Raw genomic sequence first — 19,101 nt, 5'->3', positions numbered from 1 at the left:
CGAGTTATGATGATTGAAAGCAAATAAATCTACTCATTCTGTCCCACAATGTACTTAGAGTCACAGAGTCAGAGAGATGTACAGTATGGAAATAGACCCTTCAGTTGTGTGTCTGTTTATAATAGCCTCTCATATTGCTGCAAGAACAACAAGTTCTTGAGTTTCTAATCAGACCTTTAAGAAAGAATTTGCATTTACATAATTCTTTAAGCAAGTTTGAAAGTTTGGGATGCTGTAGCCAAGTTTATATTTAGGGTTTGAGACCTGATTAAGCCGTTTGAATGTGTTTTTGGCAGCAGTTTATCTCAGAGGGAACATTTTCCTCAGCAGCTTTGTCTGGAGGTGACCATCCATAGTGCAGATGAAAGCTGATTTAATGCAGAATGAACAGTTGTTTAGCAGAAATCTCACACAATGGTCCATTTGTTAGCAATTTCTGGTCATCGGAGAAACATTTAGCACCTTAATGGTGTAAAATTTGTTTGATCTCTGACTTTGAACAGAGGCATTAAAGAATCAAGGCAGAGCAACACACTAGATGTGTCAAAGCTGCTCAGTGATAGTTTGAGATTTTATCTCAATTAATTTGTCCAGCAATTGTTCTTTATTTTGGCATCATTCATAAACAGAGGTAGAACCAATTGTGCCAAGTTACTCTCATCATGATCAATGGATTAATTGCTATAGAAATTACAAGAGACGCAATTTAGTAACCCAAATTAAATGATGCTTTGACTGTGATAACTCAATCTGTTTACAGAGACATTAAAGCAAGACGTAGCTAAAATAGAGATAGCTCCAGATCGCAAGCAAAAACAGAAGCTGCTGAAAAAGCTCAGCAGGTCTGGCAGCATCTGTGAAAAAGAGATCAGAGTTAACTTCTCAGGTCCAGTGACCCTTCCTCAGAACAGAGGGTCACTGGCCCCAAAATGTTAACTCTGATTTCTCTTCTTGGATGCTGCCAGACCTGCCAGACCTCTGGTTTTGTTTCTGATTTACATAATACTTTAAGGTAGTTTGAAAGTTCTTCCGGTTTTTATTTAGCTCACAGAAGGTTTCATTATAGATATTTTTAATCAACTTGTTCAGACCATGTTATGACACACTTCCATAGCAGGTTGAACTGGAACCTCAGCCTTTCCTTCTGGAGCTGAAAATGTGTTGCTGGAAAAGCGCAGCAGGTCAGGCAGCATCCAAGGAACAGGAGGATCGACGTTTTGGGCATAAGCCCTTCTTCAGGAATGAGGAAAGTGTGTCCAGCAGGCTAAGATAAAAGGTAGGGAGGAGGGACTTGGGGAAGGGGCGTTGGAAATGCGATAGGTGGAAGGAGGTCAAGGTGAGGGTGATAGGCCGGAGTAGGGTGGGGGCGGAGAGGTCAGGAAGAAGATTGCAGGTTAGGAAGGCGGTGCTGAGTTCGAGGGATTTGACTGAGACAAAGTGGGGGGAGGGGAAAGGAGGAAACTAGAGAAATCTGAGTTCATCCCTTGTGGTTGGAGGGTTCCTAGGCGGAAGATGAGGCGCTCTTCCTCCAACTGTCGTGTTGCTATGGTCTGGCGATGGAGGAGTCCAAGGACCTGCATGTCCTTGGTGGAGTGGGAGGGGGAGTTGAAGTGTTGAGCCACGGGGTGGTTGGGTTGGTTGGTCCGGGTGTCCCAGAGGTGTTCTCTGAAACATTCCGCAAGTTTTGCATTTCTTGCGGTTGCAGGGGAAGGTGCGGGAGTGGAGGTTAGGTTGGTGGGGGGTGTGGACCTGACGAGGGAGTCATGGAGGGAGTGGTCTTTTTGGAATGCTGATAGGGGAGGGGAGGGAAATATATCCCTGGTGGTGGGGTCCGTTTGGAGGTGGCGAAAATGACGGCGGATGATACGCTGTATATGGAGCTCCAGCATCTGCAGTCCTCACTTTCTCCTTTCCTTCTGGATCAGAGATAGGGACATCACTATTGCACCACAAGATCCCCAAACACGAGTTGCAATAGGATATGAATCCACGATTCAACAGTTTAAATCCAACATCTTTGACGACTTGGCCATACTGCCACAATTTCATTAGATCTGCACAGCTCTTGCTCCAATGCCAGCAGAACTAGTTCCTTAGAGTGAATGGTCATATAGCGTCAGAGAGTTATACAGCACATTCCAGGGAAATTAGCCCTGATTTATTCAGCCTCTCCTTAGAGCTCAGATCCTCCAATACTGGTAACATCCTTGTTAAACTTGTCTGAACTTTTTCAAGTTTATCAACATCTTTCCTATAGCAAGGAGACCGGAATTGAATGCAGTATTCCAAAAGTGGCCTCACCCCTGTCCTGTACAGGTATAACATGATATCATTTGTTGGCAACAAGACCACTTAACATCTAAATTTTATGGAATTTGCAAAACCACGAAGACACCTATTGCAGACGGTAATTTACTCCAAACAGTAAGGATACTCCTTAGGTCTTGGAAGTTGCAATATCCACACATGGGCAGGAACAGTAGCAATGATCCTGGGGGAGTAATATTGAGTGGAGGAGCTGCAAAAACCATAAACATCCCATGCAAAGAGAAATAATATTGCAATACATGGCTGTTGTGCAAGTGGCAAACATTTAATTTGGGAAACTTATATAGCATTTGTTTGGGTTAAGGTCCATGAGCATTGAGTATTCTTCAGAGCTGACACCTTAAAAGTGCAAACTTTGATATTTATTGCACATAGGCATGAATATTTTTAATTATGCCTTTGTGAGGTACTTGGGAATGTTTATTCACATCAAGGAATTATATAAGTTCAGTAAGCTTGTTGAAGCGAATGACGCAGAGTCAGTGAAACTGATTTTCAGATCTTAACTAATGGAAATTAAACATTAGTGTGAACAAAGTCGCAGCACAGAATTTTACACTGTTTTGTCGATGTCTAGGTCACCACCATTTTACTTGGAGTGTTGATGTGGATGTCACACTGATTGGCAGAAAGGGGTTAATATTGTTAATTGTATATTTATTGTGTTTAATTGTAAGCAAGTGATCACATACAAATTGTTTTTTTTTGTAAATACTGCAATTAACATAAAAGCATGCAAAGGTTAGCAACAATTCTATCTGTTTTCTGTTATAAAAGGTGGCAGCAAAGAATAGTTGACTAAAGGTGAAGACTGGAAGCTATGAAAATGGCTTCAGTCAGAAAACTCCAACCATAAAAATGCAATGAACTGGGCAGCCCTGGTGGAGCTTATAGTTGGGCATCAGTTCTGATACTGTTGAGTATTAGTGACAGCACTTTTAAATAGGAGCAGATAGAAGTTGGTGAGGGGTAGTGGTTTCTTGAAGGTGACATGTCTGAAGGACAGTCCATTGAGACCTATTGACATGGAAGCATCAACAATATCAGCAAACATGGTGGTGACAAGAAGAGAAGTTGAGTGATCAGAAGTTTAATTGAAAAAACATCGAGGGATTAGGCAGAAGATGTCAGGACAAGGTGAAATTAGAGAGACCTCGAGGGGCATTAGGAGATAAACTGGAGAAAATTGTGCATACTTTCGAGGAGGTTAGATCAAGTAGATTAAGGGAAAGTAGTAAAACAGCATAAGCAACTGAACAGATAGTCTGAAACTAAATGGCAAAGCAGCGCAGGAACTCCTTACGCTTGTTAGCGGTGTTGTTGACAAGATGATATCGTGAACAGTTGATAGTACAGAAATTAATGCAATATTGTCTTTGCATTTGGAATAGTGAGCAGTTTCAGTGAGGGGGTTAAGACGAAGTAATGTACTATAAAGTTCTATTAGTTCTGGCGATGAATAGTCAAACTATTTGTCCACTCCACATATTTAAATTTGCATTGCTGGGATTTAAAGTTACAAAGATATGCATCAAACCAGAATTGTGACTTTGGAGGATGGAGAGAAGAACTGGAAACCAGTGCACAAAAGATAGATTTGAAGGCACAGTTGAGCAGATCAGTAATTAAAACTCTGCAACAGTTGGTCACAATTGGGGAATTCATGCCGAACAGACGAAATTGCATCATTATACAATCTCCAGACTAGAAGGATAGCAATTGGACATCAGCACCTCTGATTTATAAAATGAGGAATCATCGGGCTTTCTGCAACTGATGCCTATTGAGAGGTTTGACAAGTCTGGCAAATGTAGATGTGTAGACCTTGAGTGAGAACAAACTCAGTTTACCTAAATTTCTTGTTTGGATTAGACCCCTGCATGAGGAATAGTTACTCTGGGGAGCCATTGAGCACCTTTGAGGACCCACATAACTATATATTATATGAAGTCAATACGTTTGGTAGGGGAATAGATATATTTGGAAAATTGAAACACTTCAGTTGAGGCCCAGTCTGGGAGCCTGAATCTTTATTCCTTCAATTGGTACAAAGTATTATTTTGTTAGTTATTTCACCACCATTTCTGGATGTCTGCTCTGAGTAACTTGGTTGCCATATTTATGTCCTTTATAACAGTGACTGAATTTGAAACTTAATTCACTGACTGTAGAACATTTTGTAACATTCTGAGGTCATGACATATGCCTAGTTAATTATGTGTGGTAGATTTATTTAGCATCTACTTAGTCCTGAGTCTGCCTTTTACATCAACTAGAGCTGAACATGCACAAACCAACTGTGTGCTTTCCACTTCCCTGATACATTACAAATCTCACGGAAAGATTAATGACTCCAACTTCAGGAGAAGTCATATGCAGTTGGTTAGTAAGAAAAATTCACAGTCAACACCAATTATACTGAGAGTTAATTATTGCTAACCTTTGCTCAGATTTGCTTGATAAACCTTTCTGAGAAATTTACTTTTGATGATGAAATCAGATTATTGAAAATGTGCATGAAAATGAATTAAATGTTCTGCCCCTCCGGCATGTGTGGGAAGGAACTGTAAATAATTCAGAATTGTTTTGTTGCTACGGTGGAGTGGGATAACCACAACTGCTACATTACTCTACACACAGCACACCAACAAAACGGCCAACAGTGGAGAGCCCATGTGCTGTGCATCTCACCATGTAATGTAGCTGTGGTTTAATCATTTTCTTGATGTGGCCCCAAGCAACTTTCTCAAATTTCTGGAAATTTCCTCTTAAATGTAAATCATCTGCCTCTTTTTATAATGGCCAGATGTAATCTATAGTCAATATGTAGAAAATTTGAACCAATTAAATACTGTAAGTAATTGCATGTAGCAAATGGAAATGTACTACATTCTCTGGAAAGCAAAATTATTCTGCTGGAAAGCTCTTTAAAATTGTACTTTCTTACAATTTTGTTCACCCATATAGATTCTTCCATTGTTGCCAAATTGAAGGAAGTTGACTGGAGCAGGGTATATACTCATTCTTTTATTTTCCCTCATCTGCTTGACTGCAGTTTTATAGTTTATTTTTCCAGCATATATATTTCCAGAAATGATGATAAATACGGAGCCTGCAGTGGCCAAGGTCAAGCTCTATACTTGGAGCAAGATTTCACCATCTCATCTATTTTAACCTAAGGCCTTAGTAGGGCTGGAGTGATGATTAATTTTAAAAAATCCCCGAAAGAACTGTGAATGCTGTAAATCAGAAACAAAAACAAAAGTTGCTGGAAACGTTCAGCAGGTACAGCAGCATCTGTGAAGAGAAATCAAAGTTAATGTTTTGGTTCCAGTGACCCTTCCTCAGAACTGGCGATAGTTTTCCTTCTCACCTAAATCGAATCAGAGTCATATAACAAGGAAACAGACCCTTTGGTCGACCTTATTTATGCTGACCAAGTTTCCCAAACTAAACTAGTCCCACTTGCCTGCATTTGGCCATAATCCCTCCAAGGCTTTCCTATTCACAGACCTGTCCAAATTTCTTTTAAATATTGTAACTGTCCCTGCATCTACCACTTCCACTGGCAGTTTATTCCACCTAAGATACATCTAGTTTACTTACTGACGAAGAGCAACAATGTTCTTCGGGGTTGGATTAAGAAAATTTGGGCCTTCTCCATCCAGGATTCTCCTTCTGGGAGATAACCTCAGAATGGATTCATTGCTACATTTCCCCAGCCACTTAATTTCAATGCTCAGGTTTTGATTTTGGTTGGGAAGTTAACAAATGATTCATGAGCCTGGATGTTAAATTCAGATGAGCCTGGTTGTAGTCACTTTTGAAGAGGCAGATGGATCACTTTTCCAAGTTTCCATCCAGGAATTTAAGGTTCTTCATATTCACAAAATGTGCTTTTTCTTGCTCAAGATTGCTGTTCTATATTTCCTCACTGAACAAAGCAGGAAACTGGAAACGAACCATGTTAGGAATAAAGTATCCATAAAGTGAACCCTCTATTGATTGGTTTCCTTTGTAATAAAGAGGATACAGACCTTTCAGGTTCTTGTATAAAGACTTTATTCCAATCTTGAATCTTTTTCGTACACTTACTGTCAAAAGTGTTCTGTAAGATCAATGAAAGATATTTCTTCTCTCTCTCAATACAATGGGAAGGGCATGTTCAAAGTTTCCAATGCATTCTACTAAAAGCTGAAAGTGTGTCTTCATAGGATTAGTCCTCTATTTTTCTCCCTTTCAGAATACACATTTTTGAGATCAAACAAACAGAACCTTTACCAGAAGTGAACCTTTTATATTCCCAGTTACCGAGACCAAATTTCTACATGAGGCAGTCCAGTGAATGGATCCCACATCACTACTTTTGTCCACTTCGTCGTCCTCCTCCAAAAGTTCAAACAGGGAGAATCCAATTGTTAGTTATCATAACTCTGTGCAAACATCTAAAAATAATCTTTCTGGCAAAAAAATATGGCAAAAAGTAAATCTTCTTATGTTCAAAAAATCAAATGGAAAATCCAAGGATAAATTACACTGAAAAATTATTTATCAAAAAGTGCTTCACTGCAATCTTAAACAGTAACCTTAGAAAATGCCTGGTCTTCATCATACACTTTACATGGATGGGTTGAAAGCAGAGCACATTTCCCATGAGGTAATTGAAAAACTGCAAAACCTTATTTAAACATAGTTTTTAAAAGGAAAGATCTGCATTTCTATAGTGCTTTTCACAGCTGTTGGAAGCCTCAAAGATCTTACAGGTAATTAAGTAATTTTGAAGTGTATTCACTGTTGTAATGAAGGAAATGCATCTGAAGAGTTTCATTTGAATTTTAACTTATAGGTTTGCTTCATGAAGGAGTGGACTGGTATTTCTTTTTAGTCTGTCATTAGAAGAGTATCTGTATCGAGCACTGCCAGGTAGAAATTAAAGCCACAGCCCATTTTAACACAACTTGTTCCATTAAGCCTGCTTTATTATTGAGTTAACCAGGGCAAAACTTTATGCTTACTATCCTGCTCTATGCGGCTTGGTCTCCATTGCTTTGAAATATCCTCCTACTTTAGGAAATTTGGAACTTAATTCCCAACAAATGTATGGATTCTGCATTAATTGAAATTTTCAACATAGAGTTTTGTTTGGTAAACAGTAAAGAGCAAAGAAAAGTAAACAAAGTTGAAATGCAGATCAGCAACAATCAAATTGAATGGTGCAAAAGGTTCAAGGGGCCTACTTTCACTGAAGTGTTCTTCAGATTATTTAGAACATGAAAGGGCATGGAATGTCAGTTTAACACCACACAAGTATCATTAAAACTATCCAACATAATTTGGATTTGACTTAAAGAGAAAACAAGAAGATAACATGAAAGACTTGGATTCATATAGTTCCTATCATCACTTCAGTATGGCCCAACATACTTCTGCCTAAGCCTGGGATATAATACATTTCAGTTTATTCATAAAGCTGATTTATTTATAATTGTGAATAATTATTTATGATTTGGGTGAATATAGCATATGGAGAATATCCTCCAACCATTGTGAGCTTACTTTGAAATTAATAATTTTCTCATCTTGTTGAACATGTTTTTTCCCAGACACCAATAGCACTCTGAGCATAAGTCATAGGAGCAGAAGAGACATTCAACCATAAGTCAAAAAAAGTATGGTGAGAGAAAGGCACAGCTGGTCAGGCAGCATCCGAGGATCAGGACAATTGAAGTTTCGGGCATGAGCTGTTCAGCAGGCTCTTCGAGCTTGTGCTCAAAACGTCGACGCTCTTGCTCCTTGGATGCTGCCTGACCTGCTGCGCTTTTCCAGATTTTTCAACTCTGATCTTCAGCATCTGCAGTCCTCACTTTCTCTTATTCAACCACATGAGGCTTCTCCGCCATTCGTGACCCATCCAATAACCTTCAACTCCACTTTCTCTCCTTAACCCTTGATTCCCTTACTGATTAAAAATTTGTCAATCTCAGCCTTGAAAGTAGTTCATGAATCCAATGTCTGTAGCCCACTATAGTAAAGAATTCCACAGATTCACTACCTTCTGAAAGATGAAATTCCTCATCTTTGGGCGGCACGGTGGCACAGTGGTTAGCACTGCTGCCTCACAGCGCCAGAGACCCGGGTTCAATTCTCACCTCAGGCGACTCTCTGTGTGGAGTTTGCACATTCTCCCCGTGTCTGCTCCGGTTTCCTCCCACAATCCAAAAATGTGCAGGTTAGGTGAATTGGCCATGCTAAATTGCCAGTGGTGTTAGGTGTGGGGGAATGGGTCTGGGTGGGTTGTGCGTCAGTGTGGACTTGTTGGGCCGAAGGGCTTGTTTCCACACTGTAGGTAATCTAATTTGTCCATGATGGACAACTGCTTATTCTGAGATTATACCCTTTGGGCCAAGACTCACCCACAAATAACCATGTCTACACTGTTAAGCCCCCAAGGATCTTTTTATGCTTCAATAAGATCACCTCTCATTTTTCTAAACTCTGGTGTCTAGACCAAATGATCTTCATTACAGTACGGAAAATGTGCTTTTGGATTCTTTATGACCTTGGACAGCATCACAGTTGACATCAATTGTGTTGTTGCTCAATATCTAAATAGATTTCTGAAGTTCTGAAGAAGTGTTATTGGACCCGAAACATCAACTCTGATTTCCCCCCACAGAGGCTGCCAGACCTGCTGATTCTCCAGGAATTTCTGTTTTCATTTCCATGTAGAAACACTCACCAACAGAGATTGGTGAATAGAAATCAGAAGCAGGAAATCTGGCTGTATATTCTTCCCTATCCTGAATACATAAAGACAAAATGTAGCATTCTAAGCATTATCTAGTTGAAGTTAGATGGTTTGGGGTTTTGTGTATTCTGGTACATATATAATGTTAAACTGTCCCAAGTAGTTTTCTGTGTCTGAGGGATTGAAAACATTACCAACATTGGGATTCGATGCATGATAGCACTCATCAGATATTGTCACGATTCTTCTTACAGTGGTGAGAATAATTACACTGGGGAAGAGTGAAATTACAGATAATGCACAACCAACAAGTTCTTGTAGTACCACATGTTTATCACTGAGAAGGACTGGCTAGAGGTAATACAAATGCTGTAAAATATCAGCAAAGATTATGAAGCCACATTGGAACTGTGGGTCTGTGGAACTCACTGCCGCAGAGCGCAGTGGAGGCTGAGATATTAAATGTCTTCAAGGCAGAGATTGATAATTCCCTGTGAGCTCAAGAATTTAAGGGCTATGGGGAGAGTGTGGGTAAGTGGAGTTGAAATGCCCATCAGCCATGATTAAATGGTGGAGTGGACTCAATGGGCTGAATGGCTTTATTTCAACTCCTATGTCTTATGGTCTTATGGAACTCTTCCAATCTTATTACTTAAGGGATTGTCTGACTTTACATTGGATTTAAGAGAAGGTGACAACTATTTGGACCTTTGAGCCTGTTTCACTAACCAATAAGATCACAGCTGATCTGGTTATGGTCACAGCTCCAATTTCCTGTCTGTCCTCCCCAAACACTTGACTCCCTTGATTATCAAAAAACTATCTAACTCTATCTTGAACAATTTCAATAACCCAACTTGTACTGCTTTCTGGGGAAGAGAATTCCACAGACTAATAAATCATTGAATCATACAGGACAGCCTTTCCGTCCATCGAGTCTGCAACAATAAAAATATACTATCATTAACACTGTACCACTTTCCCACACTAGACCCATAACCTTAAATGCGTTGACATTTCAAGTTCTCAGTCAAGTTCTTTCTCAACGTTGCGAGGTTTCCAGCTTCATCTACCGTCTGAGGCCCTACATTCCAGATCCCACTACCTGGAGAAAGTGAGGTCTGCAGATGCTGGAGATCAAAGTTGAAACTTTATTGCTGGAACAGCACAGCAGGTCAGGCAGCATCCAGGGAACAGGAGATTCGACGTTTCGGGCACAGGCCCTTCTTCAGGAATGAGCAGAGAGTGTTCAGCAGGAGAAGATAAAAGGTAGGGAGGAGGGACTTGGAGGAGGGGAGTTGGAAATGTGATAGGTGGAAAGAGGTCAAGGTGAGGGTGATAGGTCGGAGTAGGGTGGAGGCGGAGAGGTCAAGAAGAAGACTGCAGGTCAGGAAGGCGGTGCCGGGCTGGAAGGATCCGGCTGAGACAAGGTGGGGGGAGGGGGGATGAAGAAACTGGTGAAGTCCAAGTTCATCCCCTGCGGTTGGAGGGTTCCCAGTCGGAAGATAAGACGCTCCTCCTCCGACCGTCGGGTTGTTGTGGTTTGGCGGTGGATGAGTCCAATGACCTGCATATCCTCGGTGGAGTGGGAGGGGGAGTTGAAATGCTGTGCCACAGGTTGGTTGGGTTGGTTCGTCCGGGTGGCCCAGAGGTGGGCCACCCGGACGAACCAACCCAACCAACCTGTGGCACAGCATTTCAACTCCCCCTCCCACTCCACCGAGGATATGCAGGTCATTGGACTCATCCACCGCCAAACCACAACAACCCGACGGTCGGAGGAGGAGCGTCTTATCTTCCGACTGGGAACCCTCCAACTGCAGGGGATGAACTTGGACTTCACCAGTTTCTTCATCCCCCCTCCCCCCACCTTGTCTCAGCCGGATCCTTCCAGCCCGGCACCGCCTTCCTGACCTGCAGTCTTCTTCTTGACCTCTCCGCCTCCACCCTACTCCGACCTATCACCCTCACCTTGACCTCTTTCCACCTATCACATTTCCAACTCCCCTCCTCCAAGTCCCTCCTCCCTACCTTTTATCTTCTCCTGCTGAACACTCTCTGCTCATTCCTGAAGAAGGGCCTGTGCCCGAAACGTCGAATCTCCTGTTCCCTGGATGCTGCCTGACCTGCTGTGCTGTTCCAGCAATAAAGATCCCACTACCTTCTAGGTAAAAATGTTTTTCCTCAAACCCCTCTAAATCTCCTGCCTTTTACTTTAAAATTATGTCCCCTTGTTAATTGATCATTTAATTAAAGAGAACTTAAGCAACTAAAGCTGCCTTCTAGTAACCTTGTTCATGTCCCTCAATCTTATACACCTCTATCAGGTCCCTCCTCAATCTTTACTGCTCAAAAACAAGCCAAGCTTATCCAGCTTCCCTTCACAGCAAAACTGTTGCCTGGGATGAAGCCTTCTGGTAAATCTCCTTTGCATTCCCTCAGGTGTAATCATATCCTTCCTATATTGTGGTGATCAGAACTGCATACAGTCCTTCAGCAGTGGCTTAAACAAAGTTCTATACAGCTCCAGCATAACCTCCTTTTTCTTTTCACATATAGCACAACTGATAAAGGCAAATGTCCTATATGCCTTCTTAACTACCCTTTTAACCTACCCTTCCCTTTTTAAAATTCATTTGTGGGATATGGCCATTGCTAGTTGACCAGTATTTATTGCCTGTCCCTTGTTGCGTTTGAAAAGGTGGTGCTGAGCTGCCTTCTTAATCCACTGCAGTCCACCTGCTGTGGGCTGACCCGCAATGCCATCATGAAGGGACTTCCAGAATATTTACCCAACAACAGTGAAGAAATGGCAATATATTTCCAAGTCAGGATGATGAGTGTCTCAGAGGGGAACTTGAAGGTGGTGGTGTTCCAATATATCTGCTGCCCTTGTCCTTCTAGATGGAGGTAATCATGAGTTTGGAAGGTGCTGTCTGAGGATCTTTGGCAAATTTCTGCAGTATATCTTGTAGATAGTACACACTGCTGTTACTGATCATTGGTGGAGGAGATAGTGGTTGCTTGTAGATATATCAATCAAGCGTGCTGCTTTGTCTTGCATAGTGTCAAGCTTCTTAAGTGCTGAAGATGCACCCATCCAGGCAAGTTGTGAATATTCCATCATTCTCCTAACTTGGACCTTAAAGGTGCTTCCAGGTCAGGTGGTGAGTTATTTGCCACAGTATTCCTAGCCTCTGACCTGCTGTTGTAACCATTGTATTTACACGGTGAGTCCAGTTGAGCTTCTGGTCAATGGTAATCCCCAAGGTAACACTGTTGAATGTTAAGGGGCAGTGGTTAGATTGTCACTTATTGGTGATGCCCATTGCCTGGCATTTGTGTGGCATGAATGTTACTTGCCACTTGTTAACCCAAGCCTGGATGTTGTCCTGATCTTGTTGCATGTAAACATGGACTGCTTCAGTATATGAGGAGTTGTGAATGGTGCTGACCATCGTGTAATCATCATCGAACATCCCTACTTCACACTTTATGTTGGAGGGAAGGTCATTGATGAAGCAGCTGAAAATGGTTGGGCTGAGGACATTACCCTGAGGAACTCCTGGAGAGATATCCTGGAGCTGAGATGACTGATCTCCAACAACCACAACCAAATATAACTCCAACCCACAGAGAGTTTGCCCCCAGATACTCATTGATTCCATTTTTTCTACGGGTCCTTGTTACCACACTGAGTCAAATGTAGCCTTAACGTCAAGGGCTGTCACTCTCCCCTCACCTCTGATTTCAACTCTTTTGTCTATGTTTGAACCAAGGCTGTAATTAGTTCAGAAACTAAGTGACCCTTGCGGAACTTCAGCAGGGCATCACTGAGCAGGTTATTACTCAGCAGGTGTTGCTGGTAGCACTGTTGATGACATCATCCAACACTTTACTCATGCTCAAAAGAAGATTGACAGAGCAGTAATTGGCTGGGTTGGATTTGACCTGCTTTTTACATACAGGAGATATCTGGACAATTTTTCACATTGATGGATAGATGCTAGTGTTGCAACTGTACATCAAAAGCTTGGCTCGGGAAGTGGCAGGTACTGGAACATAAGTCTTTAATACTATCACCGGAATATTGTCAGAGCTCATAGCCTTTGCAATATCCCATGCCTCCAATCATTTCTTGATATCACATGGAGAGAATCAAATTGGCTGAAGACTGGTATCTGAGATGTTGAGGACCACTGGAGGATGCTGAGATGGCTCATCCACTCCACACTTCTGATTGAAGATTACTGTTAAAGCTTCAGCCTTATTTATTGTGCTGATGTGTTGGGCTCTTTCATTATTGAGGATGAGAGTATTTGTGGAGCCTTCTCCTCCAGTGAGCTGTTTAATCATCCGCCACCATTCACAACCGGATGTGGCAGGACTGCAGAGCTTCGATCTGATCCACTGGTTGTGGCATCACTTAGCTCTGTCTATTCTTGCTGTTTTATGCTGTTTGGCACAGTGATAGACATTTTTGGTAGCTTCACCAGGTTGACACCTCATTTTCAGGTATGCCTAGTACTTCTCCTGGCATGTCCTCCTGCAATCTCCATTGAGCCAGGTTTGATCAATATCCTAGATGGTATAATTGAGAAGGGGATATGCCGGACCATGAGGTTGTAGATTGTGCTAGCTGCTGTTCATGGCCCACAGCACCTCATGGATGCCCAGCCTTGCGTTGCTAGATCTGTTTGAAGTCTGTCCCATTTAGCAGAGTGGTAGTGCCACACAACATGATGGAGGTTATTCTCAATGTGAAGGTGTAACTTCATCTTCACAAGGATTGTGCAGTGGTCACTCTTACCAATACTGTCAAGGACAGATGCAACTTCAGCGAGCAGATTAGTAAGGATGAGGTCAAGTATATTTTTCACTTGTTTGTTTCCTCACCACCGACTGCAGACATAGACCAGCAGCTGTGTCCTTGAGGACTCGATCAGCAGTACTGATACCGAGCCACACTCGGTGGTGGTCATTGAAAGGTCACAGCCATAGTATGTTTATGCCCTTTCCATCATCAGTGCTTCCTCCAAGTGTGGTTCAGTATGGAAGAGCACCAATTCGTCAGCTTGAGGGAGGACAGTGTGTTGTAATCAGCAAGAGGTTTCCATGCCCGTGTTTAACCTGAAGCAATTATACTTCATAGGGTCCAGAGTCAGTGTTGAGGACTCCCAGGCAGCTCCCTCCCACCTGTATACCACAGTGCTGCCGCCTCTGTGGGGTCGGTCCTGCCATGAGACAGGACCTATCCAGTGATGGTGATGGTGGTGTCTAAGACATTGTCTATAAGGTATGATTTGGTGAATATGACTATGTTAGGCTGTTGCTTGAATAGTCAGTGAGACAGCTCTCCCAATTTTGGCACTAGCCCCTGGATATTAGTAAAGAGGACTTTGAAGGCTCCACAGGCTGTTGCTTTTTCCATTGCCTCGGTTGCTGCCAGGTGATCTGTCCAGTTTCATTTTTTTGACACTTTGTAGTGATTGGTACAACTGAACAGTTTGTTACACCAGTTTGGAGGGCAACTGAGAGTCAACCACATTGCTGTAGGTTTGGAGTCACATGTCGGCCAGACCACGTGAGGATGGCAGGTTTCCTTCATTGAATCAGATGGGTTTTTCCGACAATGATTATCAGTAGATTCTTAATTCTAGATTTCTTTTTATTGAATTCTAAATCCACCATCTGCCATGACAGGATTAAAACCTGATTCCCCAGAACATTAGCTGACTTCTGGACTAATATTCCAGCAATAATATGACTATGCCACTGCCACCTTCAGGGATCTGTGGACAAGCTCCTCAAGATCCCTTTATTCCTCTGAGCTTCCTATTGCCTTGCTATTGAGTACTCTATTGAGTACTCCCTTGTTCTTCCAAAGTGCATCAGGGGTTAAATTCCATCTGCCACTGATCTGCCCAGCTGACTAATCTATTTATATCCTTCGAAAATCTAACACCTTTCTCTCATTGTCAGCCTTAAGGCCACTCTCATCTTCAAACTTACTTATTCTCATCAACGTCATTTATGAATATCACAAATAATAAGGACCGAGCATTGATCCCTGTGGTATGCTACTACACACAGGGCATCAGTCTTTTACCACCACCCTCTGTCTTCATGCCAAGCTACCCTGGAGCCCAAGAGGTTTTAAGTTCTTTATCAGGCTCCTTATGAACCTTAAAGGCTTTGTTGAAACCCACATAAACTACATCAGCTGCCCTATCCTCATCCAAACACTTGATCACTTCCTCAAAAAATTACACCAAATTTCTTAGATGAGGCTTCCCTCTGGCAAAGCCATGCTGTCTCTGATCAAATCTTGTCTCTCTATGGCATGGTGGCTCAGTGGTTAGCACTGCTGCCTCATACTGCCACAGACTCAGGTGACTGTGTGAAGTTTGCACATTCTCCCCGTGCCTGTGTGGGTTTCCTCTGGGTGCTCCAGTTTCCTCCCACAGTCCAAAAATGTCTAGGTTAGGATGATTGACCATGTTAAATTGCCTAAAATGACCGGGGATGCGCAGGCTAGGTGGATTAGCTATGTGAAATGCAGAGTTAGAGGGTGAGTCCGCGTGGAATGCTCTTCAGAGGGTCAGTATGGTCTCGATGGGCTGAATGGCCTGCTTCCACATACAGTGTTCTCCAATAGTTTCCCTACCATGTGTCAGAGAGAGAGAGAGAGAGAGAAAAAGAATCTCCTTAGACTCATCATAAAGGGAGATCTCTTATTCTTGAACTATGTTCCTTGGCTCTCATCACCCTCACAAGAGAGAACATTGCCTTGTATCCAACCTAACTAGTCTCCTCACGATCTTATATGTTTTGATAACATAACCTCTGATTCTTCTAAACTCCCACGGATATAACGTAACTCATTCCATTTTTTATAAAAAGAGAGAAGCCCTTCATCCCAGAATGAGTTAAGTGAACCCCCTTACCTGCTTCCAATAGAACTACACATTTTTTTTCGAAGTAAAGAGACTAAATGTAGACACAGTATTGGCCACAAAAACACCCTGTTAAACTGCAACAAAACTTTGTGATTTTAGTATTTCATTCATCTTGCAAGTATTCATCAATATTCTATTTGTCTTTATTATCACTTGTTATAAATACATATTAACATTTTGTGATTCATGTACTAAAATGGTCTGAGCCCTGTGTCGCAGCAAATTCTACAATCTCTCTCCATTTCTATTTGTTTTTATCAAAGTAGACAAGTTCATATTTTTCCACATTGTACTCCAAATACCTTTAAAATATTCAAGAGATAACAAAAAAATGCTGATACACCAAAAAGCAACCCATTTCAACTGTAAAGTGACTAACATTCATTTATCCTCTTCATCTGGGACTTGTGCATTGCATGGATGCATATTTAATAGATGGAATGTACACAAATAGCCACAGTCATATATTTTCCATTTACTTGTTTGAGTGGGGCAAGCAGAGGTCCACAAATATATTTTCAAGTGCCAGTGACAATTCTAAGGATTTAGAAGGCTGAGGAATTTGAAAGGCTGGTTAGCAGCATACCTGAGCTAACTTTGATTGATGCATGTTGTTAATGACAGAAGGCTTGCAGTGACTATAAACATCTGTCAGTTTCTACAGAGTCAGCAAAATTACATTGCAGTCTTAAAGAGGGGCATAACAGTAGGCATAAGACTACAGAATCTTGACCAACTCCACCAAAACCTATTAATTCAACAAGGGGGCACAGAGATCGTTTGATGAATTTTAATCTGCTTAGAAAAGCTTTCCCTGGCACAGGTTCTTGAACGTTCACTTTATAAAAGTATTTTGAAGCAGTTATTGACAAATAACCTAAAATTCAGTTAAGTTCAACTGTACCATGCCAGAACAGTAAATTACACTGAAATTCAATATGCTTTGAGAGAAAACTTAGACAAATCTGACTGTGTTTCTTAATGTACATAAGATGTGAATGCTGGCAACTGCATATTCATTTCCATGCTATATAAAAGAAAATTGACTACCCTTGCTGAGCAGATGCTTTTTATTATCACCTTGCTCCAAAACCAGCTATGTATTGGCAAAGTAAGGGTCTCTTTTTCTACCCAAATTAATGTTAGAGTTCCAATTGGATTCACATGCGAGGTGGTGCTGAATACACCCACTCCAACTGAAGTTCTTTAAACCAACTGCGGTACATATTTTGTATTGATACAAAGTGGTTTGGGCTTTACACAGATGCAAAACTTCTATAATTATAGCAAGCTGTAATGAGTCTCATACACACTAACCCCAGTTTAATTGCTTGGGCAAAATCCACATCTAATCCCCGAATGGAATGGAATCCAGAACAGTACAATTCAGTTCAGTGGACTTTGTTTTGTTGTAGGTCTTGGTGTCAAACTGGGATCTATCTTGATAAGTTAGCATAAGACAGCAGGAGTTCAAAAAAAAATTACAAGTGAGGGCTGAAATTCATCTTTAAACAAGCTTTCAGTAATTTACAATCTACCAATTAAAATGGAAGAATGTGATATCTAATAAAAGCTGTTAATTTTTTTGGGAATGACCTGTAAAAACGTAACTTTGCATAATTACAGTTATATGGAGACCATAACTCAGAGAAGTAGACCTGATAGAAGCAATAAAAGTTAAGGATGAAGCGAGCGCTTTAAATGTCAGACAGTGAGTAAGCATTTGAGATGGTGAGATATGAACACGCTTACCTGATGCAGGTCGCAACTTCCCCAGTAGATTTCAAACACGGGTACTCCGTTGTAATGATTTTGTTTTCCGGGCAGTTTTCTCTGCTTGAAGAACAAACAAAAGTTCTTCAGCTATCAATGAAAGAACTTCTAAACTAAATCTACTTCTTGTTCCCAATGGATTGAAAGCAACATTGTATAAACTCCGAGTTACAACTGACCCCCTTTTTTGGGTGTGTTTCCACGTTAGCTTTTAACTAGAATGAATATTATCTCGAACCACGATTCCTATTAACAGCGAGGAGGGCAAATTTAAACAACTTGCAGAATGGGGATGGGGACAAAAGAAAAGGTGGAAACTAAAATATAAACGGACAAACCTGTACGATTCGTCTTGCTCTGATATGGAAAAGTAGGAATACGTGAATCCTGGGGATATCAGCGACAACAGGATGGCAGTCCTCAATAGGTTCACAAAAGTTTGGTAAAACATTTTCCTCCCTGATCAGTCACGATTGATAACAGCGTTCCTGGGACAGAATCTCTACAAAATTTCGGGCTCAGAGATACTTGTTTTCCCCTTAAAGATTTTCTTATGTGAGTGATCGACTGGGAAGTGCAGCTGGCTTTTCTCATTTCACATTTTGGGCTGGGGGGTTTAAAAAGAAAATGACTTTAGAACAGGGTTAAGGACTCTGGCGCTGAGTTGGTATTTGTCAACAGCGAAAGGTCTTTGGCGCTGCTGATGGGGCTGCTGCTGAGTTTGGATAAACTTTTTTCTCTCTCTCATACATTGTACAGGGTCGGACGCGCTTGCGAGCGGCAAGGGGAGGAACTTGGATGTGAGAGCGTGAGTACCAGATGATGAATGTGACTGAAGCAGCGTATGTGTGGCTGCTTGGTCAGTGTCTGATCAGTGTGCCCACATGAGGACGTGCAGAGCTTTCCTCTTGCATTGTGCTGCTGTGAGCGGACTGTACTTGCTTCCGATCACTGTCAAACTCCTACCTCACTCCCCCTCCCCGGTTATTCACATCACTTGACAAATCCGCCGTTTGTAAACGGAAGCGAGCAGTGTTTGCGCAGGCTCCATCCATCCTGGTTGTAAGCCCCTTGTCCACCCGTGCAGTGAAATAAAAGCGGGGTACCCCCTCAGCGCTGTTTATTTGATTTAATCCGCTGACGCTCCCGGCTCATTTTACCAGCAGGACCATCTGAGGGCAGTTTCAACCTACACTCCTGGGTTGATTTCTTTTGTTTACAAACATTGAATATTTTAACTCCTCGTCCTGCCCTCTGACACCGTTGAATGGGCTCAAATTGTAACTTTTCCAG

The 19,101-nt window shown here is 41.8% G+C and overlaps 1 protein-coding gene across 3 annotated transcripts in view; it reads right to left on the bottom strand.

Annotated features, from left to right (window-relative positions):
* ccbe1 (collagen and calcium binding EGF domains 1) overlaps nucleotides 1–18,596 on the bottom strand; it is a 298,664-nt gene extending 280,068 nt beyond the window's left edge. For 2 of the 3 annotated variants that reach the window (XM_087990294.1, XM_087990296.1), the window contains exons 1-2: nucleotides 18,147–18,596; nucleotides 17,788–17,871 (exon numbers count right to left, since the gene is read on the bottom strand). In XM_087990294.1, coding sequence (XP_087846420.1) covers nucleotides 17,788–17,871; nucleotides 18,147–18,259 — 197 coding nt within the window. In that variant the 5' untranslated portion in view covers nucleotides 18,260–18,596. The remainder of the gene's footprint in view (nucleotides 1–17,787; nucleotides 17,872–18,146) is intronic. The other variant, XM_087990295.1, reaches the window with a different exon arrangement.
* Between the last annotated feature and the right edge of the window lie 505 nt (nucleotides 18,597–19,101).

Source organism: Chiloscyllium plagiosum, unplaced genomic scaffold (assembly GCF_037043375.1).
Source record: "Chiloscyllium plagiosum isolate Xiang-an unplaced genomic scaffold, Cpla_swu_hap1 HiC_scaffold_1, whole genome shotgun sequence".
Taxonomy (NCBI): domain Eukaryota; kingdom Metazoa; phylum Chordata; class Chondrichthyes; order Orectolobiformes; family Hemiscylliidae; genus Chiloscyllium; species Chiloscyllium plagiosum.
The sequence above is the reverse complement of the archived record's forward strand: the minus strand, read 5'-3'. Positions and strand labels throughout refer to the sequence as shown.